Source organism: Cnephaeus nilssonii (assembly GCF_951640355.1).
Source record: "Cnephaeus nilssonii genome assembly, chromosome: 15".
Lineage (NCBI taxonomy): Eukaryota > Metazoa > Chordata > Mammalia > Chiroptera > Vespertilionidae > Cnephaeus > Cnephaeus nilssonii.
This window is the reverse complement of record NC_137086.1, coordinates 34891569-34915631: the sequence shown is the minus strand read 5'-3', so window position 1 is coordinate 34915631 and position 24063 is coordinate 34891569. Positions and strand designations below refer to the sequence as shown.

Genomic DNA, 24063 nt, shown 5'->3' with positions numbered 1-24063 from the left:
GTGGGATGCAGGAAGACATGAAGCAATATACCAGTAAACTACAGAGTTAATGCAGAGGTTGCAGTTTAAAACAGGGTGACATGGATGGGCTCATCGAGATATCTCTTGGGCAATGACCAGAAAGTTGCAGAAGAACGGTATGAGGATTTCTGGGAATGTCCAGACATAAGAAAAACTTTTGTGCAAAAGTCCAGAGGTGAAAACATGGCTAGAATATTAAAGTGATCGCAAGGTGGCCAATATGGCATCTATGAGGAGAGTGGAAGGTGAAGAGTTTGAAAGCGGGTCACGTGGGATAACACTTGTAGACCTTTAAGGACTATGAATTGTTAATGAGTCAAATGGGAAGCCTCTGGGAAGAATTCAGCAGAGGGGTGTTGTGATATGACTTAGATTTAAAAAAAAAATGAATACTCTGTTCCTGTTCTGACAAGTGACTTCAGGTCTGGTGAAGTAGAGGCAGAAGCCAAGCAACAAGTCATAGGCTCTTACAATAATACTCGAGGCCTGGTGGATGGATTCGTGCACCGGTGGGGTCCCTCGGCCTGGCCTGCACCCTCTTGCAATCCGGGACCCCTCTAGTATGCATATAAGATCTTTGATTAATCTCTTCCTGCCTTCCCCCTCTCCCCTTTTCTTCTGAGATTCATCAGTCTGTTCCATGTTTCCATGCCTGTGCGCTGAGTGTCTGCCCTCTGGTGGTCAGTGCGTGTCATAGCTACTGGTCGAACAGTCAAATGGTCGGACACTTAGCATATTAGCCTTTTATATATATAGAAGAAGATATGTGGGTGGTGAGAGAAATAAAAAAGGGTTCCAAAGTTTCTGGCCTAAACAAACAGAAAAATATAATTGCCACTTACTAGCACAAGAAAGAGAATGGAGGAGAAACAGGTTTTGAAGTGAAGGTCAAGATTTTTAACCATTTTAACTTCAGATATCAAGTGAAGGTATCAAAGTGGTGGGTGGATATGATTTTGGAATTCAGATAAAAGGCCTGAAGATTTAAATTTTGGAGTCAAGGACATTATGGATGATGGAAATCATGACCTGAGAGGTGAGACAAATAACTTGAAAGAATTGGTCAGTAAACTGATTCCAGATAGCATTGGAAAAGACAGAAAAAACTTGCCAATCCATTTATTTGCTCCATCATATCTTTGTAGAAAAGTCAAAATGCTAAAGCACAAATTTGAATTGGGGAAACTCATGGAGATTCATGGTGAAATTAACAGTTCTGGAAAAGCTACTAGGTATGAGACAGATATTAAAGTTGAATGAACTGATGGATATGAGCCCCCGGTCCAAGAATCTGTTTAAAATTCATATTTAATGGTGACAAATAAAAAATCCTACTTGTGAGGGGAAAAAAAGCACTCTCATTAAGGCAGATATAGCTTTGCTCAACATTATTGAGGAAACTAAAAAATAATGTGAGTTAAATCTTACAGTAAGTAGTAGTGGTGTCCAGATTAGAATCCAAAACCTAGATTATCTGTAGTCTTTTTATTTTCATTTTTAAGATTTTTAAAATTGATTTTTAGAGAGGGAAACATTGATGTGAGAGGAATTGGCTGCCTCCTTCACACCCCACACCAGGGATCGAGGCTCGCAACCCAGGGACATGCCCTGACCTGGAATCAAACCGACAACCTTTTAGTGTACGGGACAATGCCCAACCGAGCCACACCAGCCAGGGCTGTAGTCTTATGTAGGGAGTGGCTATAGGGTCAAGCCTCGGACTGACCTGTGGCAGGGCCACAAACAAGTCCCAGCTTGGAAGGCAAAGCCCTCTTAGCATAATTAAGCTTAACCTTATAGCCCTCCCTAGTTCCTTCCTGGGTAGCTAATGGGCCATGGGAGGTGCAGCAAATGCTGCCAAAACAAGGTGAAACTCACAAGAACATGTAAAAATGTTGACCACTAACCTTGTTTTGATCTCACTATAATACAAAGCTTCGGCTTGTAGGCCTTGTCTTTGTGTCCTCATCCAGGCACAGGAGATCTGCCGAGCCCCTCCTCAGGTTCACCCTTGGCCGTGCTGGCACGGCACAGGCATTTTTATTTAACTCACCTTGTAGGTAATTTTTATATAAATCTAAATCTAATATTTTTTATTGTTTTCCCTTAAAAAAAATTGATTTCAGAGACAGGAATGGAGAGGGAGAAGGAAGAGAGGGGAACATCGATGTGAAAGGGATTGGCTGCCTCCTACACAGACCCCAATGGGGACTGAGCCCGAAACACAGGCAGGTGCCCTGACTGGGAATCAAACCATGAACTCCTGGTTCATGGGTCACTGAGCCACACTGGCTGGGCATCTAATATTTTTTAACTCACAAAAAAATAGGACACATTGGTTTGCAATAGTTAGTATACACAATGAGATGAAGAAAAATAGACTTTTTATTGTTAATTTTCACCCAAGGATAATTTCCCATTGATTTTTAGAAAGAGTGGAAGGGAGGGGGAGAAACAAAGAGAAAGAAACATTGATATGAGAGACTATTGACTGGTTGTCTCCTGCACACGCCCTGACCAGGGCGGGGGATCAAGCCGACAACTGAGGTTATGTGCCTTTGACCAGAATCGACCCAGGACCCTTCAGTCCACAGCCGATGCTCTACCCACTGAACCAAACTGGCTAGAGCTTCCAATGATTTTTAGAGAGAGTGGAAGGAAGAGAGGGAGGGAGGGGAAAGAGAGATGGAGATGTGAGAGAGACACATCGACTGGTTGCCTCTGGAACTCACCCGACCTGGGCTTGGGATAGAAACTGTAACCCAGCTATGTGCCTTTGACTGGGAATCAAGACCCTTCAGTTTGAGGTCAGACTACTAACCACTGACACACACCAGCCAGGGTGAAAAATAGAGATTTTTGTATCAATTCCAATCCTGCAAAAAGAGTTAACAGTTTATCTTAAAAAAAGTCACTCAAGTTTAATGTATTTTTATTTGTCCAGTAAAAGTAATTTCACAATTAAAAATAAAATTTTAACTGCATTCAATTTGTTTTTTCCAGAAAAGATAAAGAAAGGACTGCTAGCTTCAAGTAAATGTGTAATTATGACAAACTGAAAGACTAAATCAAGTACATAAATAGCATGTTAAAACATGAAAATTGTCTTCTTACCTTTTCCTTTCTAAACTGATAAAATAAAATCGGAAAAAAATTGTAAATAAAACCTGTCTTATTTGTAACTTGTGATTTATTTTATTTAACTGAAAATGTTTGATTTTAGTTAGTAATTTCTGTAAAGTGGTACTCCTTAAATAAGTTCCTAAAAGTAACAATATTGAAGCCTTGAACATTACATTTAATATCATCTAAAAAAGTATACTAAAATTGTCATAATAAAAAAGATTACAATAAACACTTTAAGAAAAGTGAAATTATTTGTTATTCATTCTGTGCTATACTTTCCCCTCTACATCTTTAATACAGTCACAAATTCTATTGTAAAGACTCACCTTTTCTAACCTAAATATCTGACTCAACATTTCACCTCTACACTTCACTTACAGAATTCAGTTCAGATGTCTCAACACCAAATTTAATAATTTATCAAAAAATTGTTTCAAGAATAAAATTTCTATTAATAACTCTATAACAAAACAAAGCAGAACCTCTACTAGAACAAAAATGTGAAATAATATACCTGTGAATATATTCTTGTACACCTGTATTCCTGATAGTATTATTTTATAGTATAATCACAGCAAGTATACAACTTTTCCAATTTTGTGTGTAAATATTCACTGAAATTTAACTGCATTTAAAGTCATTATTAAACAAAAAAGTCAAATAGATTTGTTATATGTTAAATGGCAATTTAGAATTTTATTTATAGCCTCAAGTAGTAAAAACTAAACCTAAAATAAAGTGTATTTTCAATGAACAGCCTGAATGAATATGTACTCTTGAAAAGTAATTATATTAGTGAGAAGAAGAGAATCTATGAAAAGATTTTAAATGCTAGGATTGATTATATCATTATGCACAAACTCCAAGGACTTGAGTCCTGGTTGGAGAAAGAGAAAGTAAATCTTTCCTATATCCTGATTCATCCAGGATGAAAACTAGTCATATTGTAAGGGGAAAAAAGTATTTGCTCCTCAGAAGACATGAAAATAATCTGTAAGAAAGATAAATGTCAGCCTTTTTAGTAGCAGGGAAAACTATTAGGGCTAAATATACTCTAGAACCATCTCCTTCACAATGCTTCTAGTGACCTTTCCAAGATAAATTTTTAAAAACACAATAAATGATAATGGTATCAATTGTTAGTGGGCAAAAACATTTTATTGCCTAAAACAAACACAAGACTGAATATAATACAGATCAGAAAATTTTTATTATTCAATGTAATTAAAGTTGTAAAAAATTAGCCTTTTTTCCTGTTTTCATATATTAGCACTCAATTTCTGAGGATTTCAAGACAATGTAGAATTTTAAAAACATTAATAATCCCTACTGTAACAAATAGTATATTCTGTAGTTCATTACTCTTACTCCTTCAGTTTTACTTTTTTTAAAAAATCCTCACCTGAGAATATGTTTATTGATTTTAGAGACGGAGAGAGCGAGAGCGCGCGAAAGAGCGAGAGAAAGCGAGCGAGAGAGAGAGAGAGAGAGAGAGAGAGAGCGAGAGCGAGAGCGAGAGAGAGAGAGAGAGAGAGAGAGAGAGAGGTTGGTTGCCTCTGTTATGTGCCCCAATAAGGGAGAGAACCAAAACTTAGGTATATACCCTGACCAGGAATTGAACCTGCAAACTTTTTGGTGTACAGGACAACTCTCAAACTGGGCCAGGCAATAAACATAGATTTTTAAATAAGATGAAAATAAAACATTTTTCATAATCTTAAAATCTAGGTGAAACAAACATTCTTGTGGCCCAATAACTTGTAAAATGTAACCAGGTCACTAGACCAACATACTAGTGTACAACTTTAACAATTCTAGCAGCAAAACACCTGGAATAGCAATAAGTGTGTTCATTGGACTATAGAATAATTCCCATATAAGTAATTTTTAAAAAGTATTCTATAGTTCAACTGCAGGCAAACATAAAAGATATTAAAGATCTTGTTTATCTCCACTTATTCCAGTGGAACCAGGTACAACTGGAACCTTACTAGTTTCAACAAAAACAGATTCAAAGGCAGCTTCCTGTTCATCCAAAGAATCAGCAGCTGTGGCTCCTTTAATTAGTGTTGTGTTGGTCAAAGGCTGTTGTTGCTTGGAAATTTTACTGGATTCCAGTGTTTTTCTACCTCTTCTTTTACCAAGGATTTTGACATAATTAGCAGGTATAAGTCCTGTTGTTTGACCATCAAGACTAGCCAGCAGCCAACCACGCACTCTGGGTTGCTGTTCTGATGAAAGAAAAGACAGCCGTGTAATTATAACATACTTTGGAGGTCCAACAAAAAAATAATAGTAAAATATTAAGTAAAAGCTGTGTTACGTGCAGGAGGCAGCCAATCAATGATTCTCTCTCATTAACGATGTTTCTATCTCTCTAGTTCTCTCCCTTCCTCTCTGAAATCAATAAAAATATATTTAAAAGAAAAAGTATATATATTAAAAAAAAGATATCTTATAAAGAAATCATTCTTTTGAAATTCAAAATAGTAAGATGTGATTTTCACTAGATGAAAAACATAAATATAATCGCTAGGGCCGAGATTTTGTGTATGAGGGGATGTGGCAGAGATTCAGCAAATTGGATCCAAAATTTTAAATTATTTACACACTAGAGGCCTGGTGCACAAATTCATGCACGAGTGGGTCCCTCGGCCTGGCCGGCTATTGGGGTGGGCCACGGGTGGTCTGTGAGGTCTGAAAGGTTGGTGACCGCTGGGGTAAAGCTCCAATTTAATAGACAGCACGGGAAACAGCCAAAGTGGTTCCAAAGTCAGGTAAACCTAGGTTCATAGTCTAGCTCCACCACATCTTAGTTTTGTGATTCTAGACAATTTACTCAAAATTCTGAGGTTTAGTTTTCTCATGTCTAAAACAGGGACAAGGTAGTAACAGTTCTCACTTTACAGCATTATTATTATAAGGGTTAAAGTAAAACATGTAAAATATAGTGCCTGTACATAATAAGTAGTATTCTATAAATGACAAGAGGTTATTATTATTACTAGTATGTTTACCAACATGTGACTTTTTGTAGCAAACCTGAATCCTCATAAACATACAAAGAATCTTTTTTTGTAAATCAACAAAAATTCTGATTTTCATTACTGGAGATAGCCGAAGAAAAAAAGCCACTTTGTCTAGACCTGTTAAAAACTGTTGGTGACCTGGTCCAAATATTTCATGACAGTAATCCCTAAAATATTTATGTTGAAGTTTCTGAAGTAAACACTATTCAAGTAAAAAAAAAAAAAAGCAGTAACAGCCCCAGCATTCAAAGGAGGAAAGGGATACTTAAATGATGCTAGATAATTTCTTTGGTTTGTTGTATTTATTACATTTAGTGTTTACCTCATGTTTTTGTGTAGTGATTAAGAGTCTGGACTTCAAGCGTTTGGGTTTAGAAGAGATTATATAAACAAGCTCTTTCCTTATCTCAGTTAAATATTATTAGAACCACTGTTTGGGCCATTTCTCCCCCACCACCTAGATTTGAAAGTTCAAAATAGACACGAAAAGTGAACTCCTAGTAATTACTTCTGAGTTAACTAAGAATAACCAATATTTTGTTGCAGTTTTAATACATTTACAAATTCTAAAAATTCACAGATAATTTCAATTTATTCATATTTTGTTACCTTTGAGAGCTAAGTTTAGCATATCACCAGCACGGAAAGAAATTTCTTCTTCAGATAGGGCAGCAAAATCATATTCTGCTCTAGCAACTACATGGTCATCCTCACCACTTGCCCAGTTGGTGTTGTCTACAAACCAAATTAAGAATGAAAATTAGATTAGTAAAACTTACAAAAGAAAGATGAAGATATTTTACTGGCTCTGGTTTGCAAGTTGCATAAATTTGTCAAGAAAAGCCACCCCTTAAAGTAAATTCTATAATTAACATGATGTAAAGTCAACAGTATGTTCACTAAGATATCTATTATGAGTTTTTCCCTTTTCTTCAAGCTCAAAATTCTAGCTTCCTTACTTTAGGCCAAGGGTTAGCAAACTTTTTCTATAAAAGGCAAGACAGTAAGTAAATATTTTAGACTTTGCAGGTAATGAGGCAAATTGAAGATACTGTACTTATTTAACGAAGGAAAAACTTTTCCATAAATTATTTGACAAAACTCAAAATGTAATAAAAATTGAATTCTTGCCCTCACTGGTTTGGCTCAATGGATAGAGCGTTGGCCTGTGGACTGAAAGGTCCCAGATTTGATTCTGGTCAAGGGCATGTACCTTGGTTGCGGGCACAACCCCAGTAGGGGTGTGAGTAAGAGACAGCTGATTGATGTTTCTCTCTCATCGACGTTTCTAACTGTCTATCCCTCTCCCTTCCTCTCTGTAAAAAAAAAAAATAATAATAATAATAAAAAAATATATATATATATTTTTTTAAATTGAGTTATTTTTTTATAATACATGTCTTCTGAGAAGACTGGGATTTTGGGGGTGGGATAATATTTTGGGGCTTAACTGTAGTGTTTTCTATCATCACATATCATGTGCAAATGTTCATTTGTTAATGCTCAGACATAAAAAGATTTGAGGTATTTCATCTTTGAAAATATTTTTTCATACAAACAGGTACTGACAAATCCTGTTATTAATTCACTGAACTTGTGGTTTTAATTGAATATATCCATCTATAAGTAGACAAATAGAGTATAATTCTGTAAATTCTTCTTTTGTATTAATGTATGTCATGTCATTACATTAAAGACTAATTCACTTCCAAATGAAAATCATTTAGGTGGAGACTTCTCAAGTGCATAGTTCAATGGATTTAGAAATATGGAAATTTCCTTCTCACTTGCATGGAGATTCCAAAACACTGTATTCTTCCCTCCTTCATCTCTTGCTATTCAGACTTTGCTTCTTTCCCACTGGCTTCCTTGCTGTTCACATGACATGCCAGGCACACTACCATTTACATACCTTTGTTATTTCCTATGCGTCAAATAGCTGCAGGTCTTAGTCTCTTACCTCCTTAAAGGAAGCTTCCCTGACTGGTGTAGCACTGTAACCCCACTTCCTAACCCTGGTTCTGCAACTCTCTTATTTTTCTTCCTATGGCACTATCGCTCTGACTTTCACAGGTGACCCTTGAACAATGCAGGGGTTAGGAGTGCTGACCCCCGTGCAGTCCAAAGTCCATGTAAATCTTTGACTCTATAGTCCGTCCCTTGTATCTGTGGATTTGTCTAACAATAAATGAAAAGCAGTATTTTTCATCAATTGTTGGGAATGCGAAAATACTGTTTTCGATCCATGGCTGGTTGAATCCATGGATTTGAATCCTGAAGATACAAAGGGCTGATTGTATTTATTGAAAAAATAAATCAGCATATAAGTGGACCCCGAAGTTCAAACACTTGAGACCGATCTCTTTAAAACATTGTTTATATGTGTAAGTCTGCTTAAAAAACCACACACAAAAAAACACATCCTTTCCTTACTAAATGAAGATTAAGAGCGTCCATTATTAGCCTTCAACCTTATTATCCTTTGTTCTATGCTACTAGAGGCCTGGTGCACGAAAATTCGTGCACTATGGGGGAGGGGGGCTCTCAGCCCAGCCTGTGCCCTCTCGCGGTCCGGGACCCCTCATGGGATGTCCACCTGCTGGCTTAGGCCACTCCCCGGGGGATCGGGCCTACACTGGCAGTCAGACATCCCTCTGGCAGCCCAGGAGGAGGCAGGAGAGGCTCCTGCCACTGCCGCGGCACTTGCAACCATCAGCCCAGCTTGTGGCAGAGCGGAGCTCCCCCTGTGGGAGCACACTGACCACCAGGGGCAGCTCCTGTGTTGAGCATCTGCCCTGGTGGTCAGGGCATGTCATAGCAACCAGTCGTTCCGCCATTAGGGTCAATCTGCATATCACCCTTTTATTATATAGAATAGGAAAGCTGCTGAATATCATATTCCCTGCCAATGTACTTTTGTTCAAGCTGTTTCATCTGCTTGACAGTCTCTTTTTTCTTTATTGTTGAAAGTATTACATGTCCTCTCTTTCCCCCAATTGACCACCTCCAACCTGCCCCTGCCCCCCATCCTAGGCCTTCAGCACCCTACTGTCTATGTCCATGGGTTATGCATATATGCATACAAGATCTTTGATTACCTCCCACCCACTCACCCTCCCCTGCCTTCCCTCTGAGATTCCACACACTGTTCCATGCTTCCATCTCTCTGGATCCACTCTGTTCATCAGTTTATTTTGTTCCTTAGATTCCACAAATAAGTGCGATCATGTGTTACTTGTCTTTCTCTGACTGACTTATTTCATTTAACATGATATTCTCCAGGTCCCTCCTGATGTCTCAAAGGGTAAGATAGTCTTCTTTTTTTACTGCTGCATAGGATTCCATGGTATAAATGTACCACAGCTTTTTTATTCATTCATCTGCTGATGGGCACTTGGGCTGTTTCCAGATCTTAGCTATGGTAAATTGTGCTGCTATGAACATAGGGATGCATACATTCTTTCTAATTGGTGCTTTGGGTTTCTTAGGATATATTCCTAGAAGTGGGATCACTGGGTCAAATGGCAGATTCATATTTAATTTTTTGAGGAAACTCCATACTGTTTTCCATGATGGTTGCACCAGTCTGCATTCCCACCAGCAGTGTACTAGGGTTCCCTTTTCTCCACATCCTCTCCAGCACTTGTCATTTGTTGATGGTAGCCATTCTGACAGGTGTGAGGTGATACCTCATTGATGTTTAATTTGCATCTCTCTGATGATCAGTGGGTTTGAGCATTTTTTCATATGTCTCTTGGCCTGTATGTCTGTATGTCCTCTTTGGAGAAGTATCTCTTTAGGTTCTTTGCCCATTTTTTAATTGGATTGTTTGTCTTCCTTTTGTTAAGTTGTCTGAGTTCCTTATATATTTTGAATATTAACCCTTTATCAGATGTACCATTGCCAAATATGTTTTCCTCTACAGTGGGCTCCTTTTTCATTTTATTGATGGTTTCTTTTGCTGTGCAGAAGCTTTTTATTTTTATGTAGTCCCATTTGTTTATTTTCTCCCTAGTTTCCTTTGCCTTACAGTGGTCGGCAAAATTAGTCAACAGAGCCAAATAGCAACAGTACAACGATTGAAATTTCTTTTGAGAGCCAAATTTTTTAAACTTAAACTTCTTCTAACGCCACTTCTTCAAAATAGACTTACCCAGGCCGTGGTATTTTGTGGAAGAGCCACACTCAAGGGGCCAAAGAGCCGCATGTGGCTCGCGAGCTGCAGTTTGCTGACCACGGCCTTAGGAGATGTATCTGTAAACAGACTGCTACAAGAGATGTCTAAGATTTTGCTGCCTATAGTTTCTTCTAGAATTTTTATGGTTTCATGACTTAAGTCTTTTACCCATTTTGAGTTTATTCTTATGTATGATGTAAGTTGGTGGTCTAGTTTCATTTTTTTGCATGTATCTGTTCAATTTTCTCAACACTATTTATTGAAGAGACGGTTGACTCCAATGCATGCTTTGCCTCCTTTGTCAAATATTAATTGAGCATAATGGCTTGGGTCAATTTCTGGGTTCTCTGTTCTGTTCCATGGGTCTATGTGCCTTTCACAGTCTGTTTTTCCCTACCTAACTGATGAAATGTTACCTGTCCTTCAAAAATCTAACTTAAATGCTACTTCTTGGATACTAATAGCTGCCCCCAAAAAACTAACTTTGCTTTTCTAAATTGAGATAGCATTCGGTACCAGTTGGTGGAGAAGGAACTTAACAAACAGGCCTGGTTTTGTTTCTAGTCCTATTTTATTAAAGATGTGACCTTGGGCAAGTGACTTCTTTGAACTTTAGTTTTGTCCCTTGTAAAATGAAGGTAATTCCCATCTCTTAGGGTTACTGTAAAAATTGAGATAAAATACACAAAATACTCAGTAGTGTCTTTCATATAAAAAAGGCTCAATAAACCCTAACTTTCCCCAATTGTCCTTATTCCTTACCACACTCTGTCTCATCACAGTTACCTATATATGTATTTTACTCATCTCCCTGCCAATTAACTTTTAGAAAAAAGGGAATTATGTTCTATGTATACCCCATAGCATCAATTCAGTACCTTGTAAATAGTAGTTAGGTAATGTATACTCTTATACTGAATGAACAATGAATAAATCAACAAGCCTGTTTTTGCTATATATTTCTTTTCCAGTTCTGAACTAAAAATATAACTGATAAAAAATATTAAATACAAATAAATATAAAGAATGTTAATTTAACAAATCTATTCTTGAAATTTGAGGTTGTTATGTGGTTTCAGAACCTATTCTCTTACTCTTACCTGTTATTTCATCACTGTGGGTAGATAGCAGTTTCCAGATGAGGTAAGGACCACCAAGGATAACAGCAAAGAACAAGAATATTGGCCAAGATTTTGCTGAGTTAGCCGCTATGTCATCAGCACCAAGGCGAGCCACAGTTCTTTCACTTTCTGACCATAGGTCCTCATTCTCGGAGCCTCTTCTTAAACCTATCATATGCTGTAACCGTCTGTAAAGATACCGTATAGTCCTAACTAATGCAAAAGCTGAAAAAACCTTTGTGAAGTGTATTTTTAATCGGGAAAAATGATTCGCTACATCCAATACAGCCCTAAAACTGTTATACACAGCTGAAAAGGTAGCATCCATCATCATACTGACAGAGGCAAATGCATGTACAATACTTTCAATGGACTGAAATGCACCTCTGCTGCTTTCTTCAGCTTGCTGAACAAATCTACTAGGCGGAAGATCATCTACACGGAGGCGGTTATAGTTTAACCCATTATATCCATAACTATAAGGGCTATAGCTTCCATAAAACGAATTTCCATAGGCACCATATCCTGAAGAAAATGAGCTGTAAGCAGGTCTGAAAGTGTTCACACTGCTACTTCCTGTCTGGTGTGATGGCCTTGGAAGAATAGGTGGGGGCACTCTGGTAAGTGCTGGTTGTCCAGGTCTTGTCAATAAAGTAGGACCCAAATCAGCAGATCTAAAACAAACAAACAAAATTTAAAATAGTAACTTAAACACAATAGGTTCAATTCAAATGAACTATTAAACACCTCCGATATCTAGTGTTATGAGAGTCTACTGAAGATATGTTAAGAGTAAGGAATAGCCCTAACTGGTTTGGCTCAATGGATAGAGTGTCGGCCTGCGGATTGAAAGGTCCCAGGTTCGATTCTGGTCAAGGGCAGGTACCTTGGTTGCGGGCACATCTCCAGTAAGAGGTGTGCAAGAGGCAGCTGATTGACGTTTCTCTCTCATTGATGTTTCTAGCTCTCTATCCCTCTCCCTCTCCCTTCCTCTCTGTAAAAAATCAATAAGATATATTTTAAAATATGTTATCAAAATTAAAAAAAAAAAGAGTAAGGAATAGTCTCTAATATCCAGTTGCTTAGAATCTGTGTTAAGACAAAATGCATAAGATGAAATAGCTGAATAACTCTATTTTCTTGTTCACTTATGTTGCCATTATTTGTACTATCTTTAATCTGTACTTTCTTTTTAAGACGCTTATCTATTTTCTCAGGGTTGGTTGCTAGATATTGTCCATACTTGTACCTAAATGACACTATCATAATTACTACAGTTTATAATAGACTTAAATGTCCAATAAAACAAGTCCTCCCACAATGTTCTTCATCTTCAAGAGTGTCTTGGCTCACCCTGGCCGGTATGGCTCAGTTGGTTGGAGTGTTGTCCAATGCACTGAAGGGTGGAGGGTTCAATTCCTGGTCGGGAATGTATGAGAGGCAACCAATCAAGTTTCTCTCTCACATCCATGTTTCTTTCTCTCTCACCCTCTCCCTTCCTCTCTCTAGAATCAATGAAAAACATATCCTTGGGTGAGGATTAAAAAAAAAAAGTGTGTCTTGGCTATTTAATCCTTTTAATTTCCATGTATACTTTGAATCAGAACTTGAAGTTCTGTATCCCACTCCCCCTACCCCAAACCATACTGAGATTCTGTTTGGGATTACACTGAATCTATAGGTTAATTTGAGGTCATCAATGTCTTTATAATATTAAGAGTTTCAACCCACTAATACAATATATGTTCCATTTATTTAGCTTTTTTAATATTAAAAAAATATTTTTATTGATTTCAGAGAGGAAGGAAGAGGGGAGAGAGAGATAGAAGCATCAATGATGAGAATCATTGACTGGCTGCCTTCTGCAAGCCCCCTACTGGGGATCCAGCCCGCAACCTGGGCATGTGCCCTTGACTGGAATTGAACCCGGGACCCTTCAGTCTTTAGGCCAACGCTCTATCTACTGAGCCAAACCACCCAAGGCTATTTAGGTCTTTTAAATATTTTTCTCAAAAGTGTTTTTTAAAAATAACTTTATGGACTCTCTCAGTAATGTTTTATAGCTTATTATATGGAGGTCTTCCTTTAGGTTTATTCCTATTTATTTTTTGGTACATGATGTCTTTCTAAAATTTCACTTGGTTACTGTTATGCAGAAATAACTGATTTAAAAAAATAATGGTCCTTGTATCCAGCAACCTTGTTTTGGATTCTTCTCTTGGATTTTCTAGATTGTTAAGATTTGCAGTTATAGTGTATGTTAATATTGATAGGCTTATTACTTCTTTTTCAATTCTTACAGTTTTGCTTATTAAGGTTTTGCATCTAGAACATGCAGTATAATCTTGACTAGTGATAACAGGCATCCTTGTCTCATTCCTGATCTCAAAGGAAAGTTTTCAACAGGTCACCATTATATATTATGCTTGCTATAGGTTTGTTGTAAATTTAATAGTTTCTTTTCTATTTGTTAAAAGTTTTGACCACTAAAAAAACAGAACTTTATCGAATAATTTCTCAGCATCTATCAAGATGATTATGATTGTTCTCCTTTATTCTCTTAACTAGAGGCCTGGTGCACAGGATTTGTGCGCTGGTGGGGGGCATGGCCTGTGGGGATCGGCCCGCTGTGGGAGCACCACTCAACCTGGTCAGCCGAGTGGCTGCAGCGGGAGCAACTGCTCATCCAGTTCAGCCGACCGGATGTGGACCCGCCCTCTGAGCGGCTGCTCCCGCTGCAGAGCAGCCGCTCATCCCAGTCAGCCGAGTGGTGTTCCCACTGTGGGTGCACACTGACCACCAGGGGGCAGCTCCTGCATTGAGCGTCTGCCCCCTAGTGGTTAGTGCGCATCTTAGTGACTGGTCGACCGGTCATTCTGGTTGTTCCACTGTTTGATCGCTGGGCTTTTATTATATAGGATACGAGAGGCCCGGTGCACGAAAATCGTGCACTTGGCGGGGAGGGGGGCCTTCAGCCCGGCCTGTGCCCTCTCACAGTCTGGGAACCCTTGGGGGATGTCCGACTGATGGCTTAGGCCCACTCCCCATCAGTTGGACATCCTTAGTGCTGCCGGGAGGCGGGAGAGGCTCCTGCCACCACCGCTGCACTTGCCAGCCGTGAGCCTGGCTTCTGGCTGAGCGGCGCTCCCCTTGTGGGAGTGCACTAACGACTAGGAGGCAGCTCCTGTGTTGAGCGTCTGCCCCCCGATGGTCAGTGCGCCTCATAGTGACCGGTCGTTAGGCCATTCGGTCTATTTGCATATTAGCCTTTTATTATATAGGATGATGAAATACATTAATTCTCAAATGTTAAAGCCAACCTACATTCCTGAAGTAACACTAAATAGCCATGATATACTCCTGACTTGTTTTGTCAGTATTTTGTTGAAGACATTTTTCTATCTACTTTCATAAGAGAATGCCCTAATTTGTTTTTATTGTCTTTATCAAGTTTGGGTATCAAGGTTAAACTGGTCTCTTATAAAGAATTGAGAAGTATTTCCTTTTTTTCTATAATAGTTTGTATATTTATTTCTTCTTTAAAAATTTGTAAAATTTACCAGTAAATTCATATGGGCCTGCCTAGAATTCTCTTAGTAGAAAGGATTTTAATTATGAATTCTATTTCTTTAGTAGTATGCTACTTAAAGTATGTTCTGTAGACCAGTGCTAGTTTATGAACCACTTGTACCAATCTATTAAAAGTACAGAAAATGAGGTTAAGTGTTTAAGTGATTTGACACTGCTATAGTATTTTTTACTGTATTTTACAAATATATTGGCATTAACACAAATATTTTGAGAAGCACTGCTTTAATAAGCATGTTCCTCAAAAAGTGTACACACTTTAAGAGCTGATAGCTCAATTTTGAAAATGAAATGTATTTTAATAAACACGGCTTTTATAATTATTCAAAGTGTGTGTATATGTTTTTTGATACCCTAGAGTTACATAACTGTTCATTTTTTTTTCTATTTGTAAATTATACCTTACTTCATCCTCTAAATCTTTTCCCTTCCTTTCTGTATGTTCTGTCCTTTTGTCACTTTGTGCTTCATCTGGATATTTTCCTCCCCAATCATCCTGTAACCACTGCTATTCAAAAGGCCAATCTACCAGATAAGGAGCTTGCACCATAATGTAAATCAACACATCCCTTCTTCACAGATAAAGTTTTGTTATCAAGAAAATACCAGTTTAACAAAATAGTGTGCTCAGTGTCAATTTTTTTAAACAAAAATTAAATTAAGTTCACATGTTGCATTTGGTTGTTTCCTTCTCTCTTTTAAACTAGAAAAACCCCTTTTAAAAAAATGTCCCTAACTTTTTGAAGAGTCCAGCCAGTTTTCTTCTAGAATGCCCTACATTCTAGATATTTTCTCTAAAAATGTTGTTTAAATATACCTCTATCCTCTATATTTCCAGTTAAAGACTGCTTCTAAATATTTGATTAGAATCAAGTTAAGCCCAGCTGGTGTGGCTCAGTGGTTGAGCATCAACCTATGAACCAGGAAGTCATGGTTCGATTCCCGGTCAGGACACATGACACATGACTGGGTGGCAGGCTCAATCCCTAGTGTGGGGCATGCAGGAGGCAGCCATCAATGGTTCTCTCTCATCATTGTTGTTCCTATCTCTTTCTCCCTCTACCTTCCTCTCTGAAATTAATAAATCCTATCTAATAAAAGAGTAATATGCAAATTGACTGTCACTCCAACACACAAGATGGCTGCCCCCTTGTGAACACAAGATGGCCGCCACAAGATGGCCAGCAGGGGAGGGCAGTTGGGAGGGACCAGGCCTGCAAGGGAGGGCAGTTGGGGGCATTCAAACCTGCAGGGGAGGGCAGTTAGGGGTGACCAGGCCAGCAGAGAAGGGAAGTTGGGGGTGACTGGGCCTCCAGGGAAGGGCAGTTGGGGGCAAACAGGCTGGCAGGGAGGGCAGTTAGGTGTCGATCAGGCTGGCAGGGGAGTGGTTAGGGGGTGATCAGGCTGGCAGGCAGAAGCGGTTAGGGGCAATCAGGAAGGCAGGCAGGAGAGCAGTTGGGAGCCAGCAGTCCTGGATTGTGAGAGGGATGTCCGACTGCCCGTTTAGGCCTGATCCTACCGGGATGGGGCCTAAACGGGCGGTCGGACATCCCTCGAGGGGTCCCAGATTGGAGAGGGTGCAGGCTGGGCTGAGGGACACCCCCCATGTATGAATTTCGTGCACCAGGCCTCTAATATATATATATATATATATATATATATATATATATATATATATAAATAAAAGAATCTTAACATTTTGGCAAGAATAATTTATTTAATTAAAGTTTATATTATATCATAAAAAATCGAATAAAACTTTAAAAAAGGTCAGCAGATTGCCAAATAGTATAGTATATTCAGGTTTTGATAAAGCAGCTAGCTCTAAAGTAGAAACAATAACAGATAAAACAGAACAAACAGACATATCTAGATTTATGGAACTGAAACTAAACAGAAATGTAAAATGATGAGGGGGTGAAGCTATGGACCTACTCAATTCTGGATCTAGAATCAGGCAATGACAGGCAGGGCTTAGGTTTCCAGGAAATAACAAAAACTAAAAGTGCTCCACTCAAATGAAGTTAGTCTGGGGGCTGGGAAGTGCCATCTTGGCTCCTAAAAAGGGATTGTATGAATAGAGGAGAACTCTGATAAAGCCGCAAGCCCAGGAAATGAAACAAGTTATCTAGTGACTCAGTGACTTAATACTTGATATCCTTAATCTAAGCCACCATTTTTTAAACCCAATTTTTATGTGAGAGGGGTACTGAGGGAGTAGGTAGAGGCAATAGGAAACCTACTAGACAGATAGAGGTGAATGTAGAAGGGAAAGGAGAGAAAACAGAAATAAAAAATTCCTACTTGAAATGAACATGTTAAGAGTACCACACATGAAAGAAAAACACTAAGAAATCAAGTTAACAAAAATAAAAAATAAGAATGAAAATTCATTCAAGGAAAAACTAATTTTATATAACAGCTCAACAAATATTCCAAATATGTTTAAATCAGAGATAATGAAGCAATAACATTTTTAAAATAAAAATTGAAATGAAGTAAAAACATGTAAATATGAAAAAAATTTCAGTACAAATCTTACACATGATGCCCACAACCACAGTGATTATCTTGCAATTATGAGGCAAGAAAAAAAAAAAAAAAAACCAAGACAAAAAAACTAAGGAACAGAATGGAAATACAGAACTTGGGGAATTCCACTTCACATAACGGCATTCTAGGTAATCAGACTAGCCCTTACACTGAAAACAACTAGAAAAGCTAGAAAAAGTATAAAATTGTCTGTTTAATGCATGAGAGAACAAGGCACTGAGGAATTATGGAGCCAAAACCTAGAGAGACCATTTTGAGATATTTCTCAAGGGGCAAGGGCCAATTCTGGAAGAGATGGCTGATAGGATAAGAAGCTGAGCAGTGGTTTTAATAGATTCCTTGGGCTAATGTAACCCCCCACCCTTTAAACTGGGACCTTAAAGGGCCATATGCTAGGAGAAAGGGTAAGAAGGTTTACAGGAAATAGACTAGTCCTGGGAGGAACTAAAACCACAGTTTGAAATAAACTCTATTCTTAATTGGATTCAAATGATTCTAAATTGCAAGTGGCCCCAGGTGCCTGTCAAAAGTAAAACTCACCAGAGGAAGATATCATCTTAGGCCACAAATAGTTTTTAAAAATATATATATTTTATTGATTTTTTACAGAGAGAAAGGGAGAGGGATAGAGAGTTAGAAACATCGATGAGAGAGAAACATCCATCAGCTGCCTCCTGCACACCCCCTACTGGGGATGTGCCTGCAACCAAGGTACATGCCCTTGATCGGAATCGAACCTGGGACCCTTCAGTCCGCAGGCCGATGCTCTATCCACTGAGCCAAACCAGTTAGGGCTGAAAATTTACTTTTTGAGGTGGACTTGGGTTCCAGGGAAAACTAGCATTGGCTAATCAGGTATTCTTTAAAATATTTTGCTTATGGCAGAAAAATGCCCTAAAGGGCTTAGATTTCAGAATTCAAATGTTAAGGATTCTTTTAAATTGTTCTTTTTCTGTAACCCTTTCCTGAAGCAATTAATACCAACAACTGACTAGGGGAGGACTAAGGAATACAAAGAACTAGAAAACTAGTAAAACCCCAATCAATCAAATAAACAAACAAATTTCACATCTGTTAGCATAGCAAAGGAGTGTTCTGCCCTTGTAATCTTCTTGGGGACTAAAAGTAAATATTTATTTAAAGGAAAACCATAAGAATATATAAAAACATTTGAATGATAAATTCATTAACAAGAAAAACACACAAGTATATTTCATGTTAAAACTTGATATGATTATGTACATATGCTTTTATGTTTCATCAACTACTCTTAAACAATAGAATGAATGAGCATCTGATTTACACATACAAAATTATAGTATTTAATAGTTGGGTATTGGTTCTTAATTTGCTGAACTATAAATGAAAGACACAAATTAGCAAAACATGCTTAAAGAAACTACTTAAATAGTAAAACAAATATATTCCAATTAATTTTCATTTAACTTGATTTTAGAGCAAACTGTTAGGGTAAAGTTAATTCTGGTTTGTTTCATCTAATACAACAGAGAGCTACTCCCTCTCTCCTTTTAATGTTTTATTTTTTTTGTTTTGTTTTGTTTTTAAGAGAGAGAGAGGAAGGGAGAGGGAGAGATAGAAACATCTATGACCAGAGAGAAATCACTGATTGGTTGCTTCCTGCATGCACTCTACTGGGGATGGAGCCCACAACCCAAAAAGCAAATGTTATACTTAATTGTGAGACTTGAGAAATATTCCAATGAAAGTCGGATCAATACAAGAATGTTGGCTAGGCTTATTTGTAAATGATAAGATTGTCAAAATGGAACACAAGAAAATTAAAACCAAATAATAAGAATAAACTAAGTCTGAATTATGCTGGATATATCTTTATTTTACAAAACAAAAAAGGATAGAGCCTGGCCAGCATGGCTCAGTGATTGAGCATTGACCTATGAACCAGGAGGTCATGGTTCAATTCCCAGTCAGGGTACATGCCCGGGTTGCAGGCTCGATCCCCAGTGTAGGGCACACAGGAGGCAGCAGATCAATGATTCTCTCTCATCATTGATGTTTCTATCTCTCTCTCCCTTTCCCTTCCTCTCTGAAATCAATAAAAATATATTTTAAAAAATAAAAATGGGAAAGGACTTCATGGAGACAATACAAAATATTTAAGACAAAGTCAAAATTCTCACCAACTGTACTTTATACAATATTCACAGATGGAAAGACTTACTTGATCATTAAATAAAAGTTCCAATAAAATATAAAGTTCAAATAAAAATCCCAGTAAGTCTTTCAAAAAAGGCTAATTGTAATAAAGGCAAATTTTGAAGAATAGCAATGTGTGAAGGCTCTTGACATACCAAATATCAAAACTTATTATGAAGACAGTGTGATGCTAGCATAAGAATAGACAGACAAACAGAATGTATCAGAAAGTACCCCAAACAGAACCACACATTTAGGAAAACTTGATATGACATAGATAGAATTATAAACTAATATGGAATAGATGAATAAATGGTACTGGGACAACTAATCCACATGGAAAGAAATTAGATTCCCTATTTCACATTGATTTTGTACAACAAACTCAGTATCAGGTGGATTAGACATACATGTGAAAAGAAGAACATTTAAAAGGAAAATTTTCCTGATTTGAAGAGAAAGGATTTCTTAACCAAGATACAAAAAGCACAAAAAATATGAACATTTTGGCTATCTTAAAATTAAAAGTTCCTGTAAAACATAAATGAACATGAATATAAAGAAAATAAGCAATAGACTGAAAGATATTAAAAACAAAGAAAACAGGATTAGTATGAACAATAAATTACTACTACAAATTGATAAGCAAAGATAAAGCCAAAAGAAAATCAACAGAAAAAACTCAAATGGTTAATAAGCTTTCAAAAAAATGCTCAATCTTAACTACTAATCAGAGAAGTGTAAAGGTGAAATAGCATTTCACATCTATTAGACTGGCAAATATAGTACAAAAAAATAACATCATTGAGAGGGACCAAATTTTGCTACCCAAAATAAGCCTTTTGGGATATTGATTTTAAGTAGGTAATTAAGGACAAAAGACAGAAAGAAACACTGACCTTCCCCTGTTTGGCTAAAAAGAATTTTGATAGAGGATCTGCTCCAGGAAGGAAGGTATCATCATAAATACTTAGAGTTTAATATAAACTACTGTGTGTGACAGCCACGAAGGAACCTAGCAAGACCCATTTATTCAAACTCCTCTCAGTATTCTATTGTTAAAGATGGCCCAGTAAACATTTATTTACCAAACATTTGCTTTTCCATCTCCATGTGAATTGCTTTCCTGCCCTTTAAAGTCCCAAACCACACCCCCCACCACTTCTCCTTAGTCCAAAATGGCATATAAACTGCCCAATGTTTCTTTGGGTCTCATATTCTTATGGCACCCCCACATGTACACCTGTAATAAATTTTGTACATTTTCTGCTATTAATGTCTCTGTTAATTGGATCATTAGCCCAGCTAGAAGAACTTAAAAAGGTCAGAAGAAAGTTATTTTTTACACCCCCACAGTATCAAGTGCTGGAAAGAATGTAGAAAAACAGAAAACCTTGCTAGTGAAAAGTAAAAACTAATATATAACCACTTTGGGGAACAACTTGGCAATAGTACTTGAAGATAAACACCCTTCCAAGCAATTCCACTTACACATTAGAAAACCCGTTGCAAATGTGGAAAAGGAGAAAGGCACAAGAATGTTCATTGCAGCAGTTTTTAATATGTACCAACTAATACTTTAAAATCTACAACAGAGCAAATAAAGTTTGTTTTTATATAACAGACTACCCTACAGTGATTAAAATGAGCTACAGTATATGTATGACCAAGATAAACTCAAAATAAATAATATTCTATACTAATAATACTAATAAAAGGGTATTATGCTCATTAGACCGGGAGACCTTCCAGACATCCGTCCGGACAAAGCCATGGTGGTGGGGCCGAGGCAGAAGCAGGTTAGGGGCAATCAGGCCGGCGGGGGGGGGGGGGGGGCAGTTGGGGGCGAGCAGGCCGGTGGGGGGCCAGTTGGGGGTGATCAGGCCAGCAGGCACAGTGGTTAGTGGCAATCAGGTAGGCAAGCAGGTGAGCAGTTAGGAGCCAGCGGTCCCGATTGCAAGAGGGATGTCCGACTGCAGTCGGACAACCCCCGAGAGGTCTCAGATTGGAGAGGGTGAAGGCCGGGCCGAGGGACACCCCCTTCCCCCTCCCCCGTGCATGAATTTTGTGCACCGGGCCACTAGTTTATATGTAATACTAGAGGCCTGATGCACCAATTTGTGTACCAGTGGGGTTCCTCAGCCTGTGGGATCGGGCCAAAATCAACTCTCCAACATCCCCCAAGGGGTCCCGGATTGCGAGAGGGCACAGGCCAGGCCAAGGGACCTCACTGATGCACAATCAGGGCCAGGGAGGGACGCAGGAGGTTGGCCAGCTGGGGAGGGACCACAGGAGGGCTCCAGGGCATGTCCGGCCTATCTCCCTCAGCAAGCTAACCTACTGGTTGGAGCGTCTGCCCCCTGCTGGTCAGTGCACATCATAGCGAGCGGTTGAGCGGCCTTAGCATATCATTAGCCTATTATGCGTTGATTGGTTGAATGGCTGACTGGACACTTAGCATATTAGGCTTTTATTATATAGAATTAACTGGAAACACATTTTGCAAAATGATGTTTGAAAAATACGTATACACATAAAGCTAAGTAGTGAAATATAAGATAAAGTATAAAAGCTACTGGGTACACTAAACACCAAATAGGGACAGTAGTTACTACAGGAAACAGAATGGGAGGGTTTATCTGTTTCTCTGATTTTAATTTTTTTTAGAACCTGAGGCAAATCTGGCAAAATATTATTTTTTAAAGCTGGGAGTGAATACACACGTATTCACTATCTTACTCTCCACAAGTCTCTACATATTTAAAATAATTCACAATGAAAAAAGAGTGGGAAATGGTTAATTTTACCTTAACAGAACTTTAACAGATGCAAGAATAAAACCTCTCTGTTCCAAAGAACAGTCCAAATGTTTAGTAAGTCAAATTACTCAGTAAAAAAGGTAGTAGAAAGTGTCACCCCGGCTTAACAGCGTAATTAAAGCTTATTACTTGTTAAGTATCTATCATTAAGTAGCTGTTGCATTCAAGCATCATGCCGTTTAAATAAATTATTACAAGAGTTTAAGCATAGGAGAAATACTTTCCAGTATGTTGGGGATTTTTATGTATTAGGTTATGTGACATTCCAGTTTCATCATCGGAACTAGGATGTCCAAATCCGCAAACATAGAAGGCTGTGAAACTCTCTCTCTCATACTATTTTAACCTTTTTTGCGTTGTAAATCCATTCAATACTTATTAAAAACACACACACAAACCAAAAGCCACAGGCCTTAAAAAAACCACACATTATTTTGCGCATAAAGGCCATCCATAGGCCTTGGAGTTAGAACTCCCGCTTTAAAGTCGCTTCTCCCAATCTCTGCACGACCCACTGCAGAGTGATTCTGGAAAACAACGCCAAGTGTGTACCAGGCTGAGGTCCCAGTTGCGCAAAAGGGACCTTCTGGGCTTCCTCCAACTACCCGAGAGGCTGCTCAAAGCTTTGGAGAGACTTTGCTCCCCTTCCGGCCGGGGCTGGGCCAACGTACGCTCCCCCGCTACAGATGGAAAGGCCACCGCTCTAAAGGGGGTCCAGCGGTGCCGTCCAGGCGTCCCGCACCCAGAAAGGGGCAGGAAGCCGCCCCCTTTCCTCCACGCCCCGGGACCCAGAAAAGCAGTTCCCTGGAGGGCGTCACGCCAACAGTCAACGGGTCAGAAACTGCGGCCAGACAACGAAGCCGCCCCCAGGACGCCCTCCCCGACCCCACTTCCAGGCCTGGGGCTGGGTGAGAGGGGGAGGGGAACCTCGCCCCCACAACGGCCCCAACCGCCTCCGGACAAGGCCCCGCTCCGGCCCCCGAAACTCGCGGCCTGAAGTATCCCACACTCACTGGAAAGCGGAGCCGGGTCCTGTCCCCGGCCCGGCCCCCGGAATCCGGCGAGTCTCCCAGGGCTTCGGGGGAGGCGGCGGCTGAGACGCCATCTCCTCCGCCTGCGCAGCGCTCCGGGGCGGCTGAGCGCTGGGACTCCGGCCCGGGCGCACCCACAGCTCGCGCACCAGGCACGATGGGCAGAGCGCCGAGCCCTCCACCCCGCCCACCTGTGCGGCCAGCACGTGGCGTGCGGGGCTTTGCTAGCTAGAACAGGAGGATAGGCGGATGCCACTAACCCATGAGAGAGAGAGAGAGGCTCTTTTTTTATTTGCCAAAGAAAGAATTTCCTTTTTAAACCTCCTAAAGTCAAGGGCTCATCGACATTTCTGGCAGCGGCTGCAATGCCTTAGATGTCTGGAGTCCCTCGGAAGCTTCCCTGAGACTAGTCCCGCTCAGGCG

General features: G+C 39.2%; 1 protein-coding gene across 1 annotated transcript; it reads right to left on the bottom strand.

The window, feature by feature from the left end:
* Window positions 1-401: 401 nt before the first annotated feature.
* Window positions 402-23787, bottom strand: PEX13 (peroxisomal biogenesis factor 13). Its single transcript, XM_079791571.1, has 4 exons — window positions 23623-23787; window positions 11454-12148; window positions 6786-6911; window positions 402-5378 (listed from the first exon to the last, which is right to left on the bottom strand). Exons 1-4 carry the CDS (start codon window positions 23712-23714, stop codon window positions 5080-5082), a joined length of 1212 nt encoding a protein of 403 aa, XP_079647697.1. The 5' UTR covers window positions 23715-23787; the 3' UTR covers window positions 402-5079.
* Between the last annotated feature and the right edge of the window lie 276 nt (window positions 23788-24063).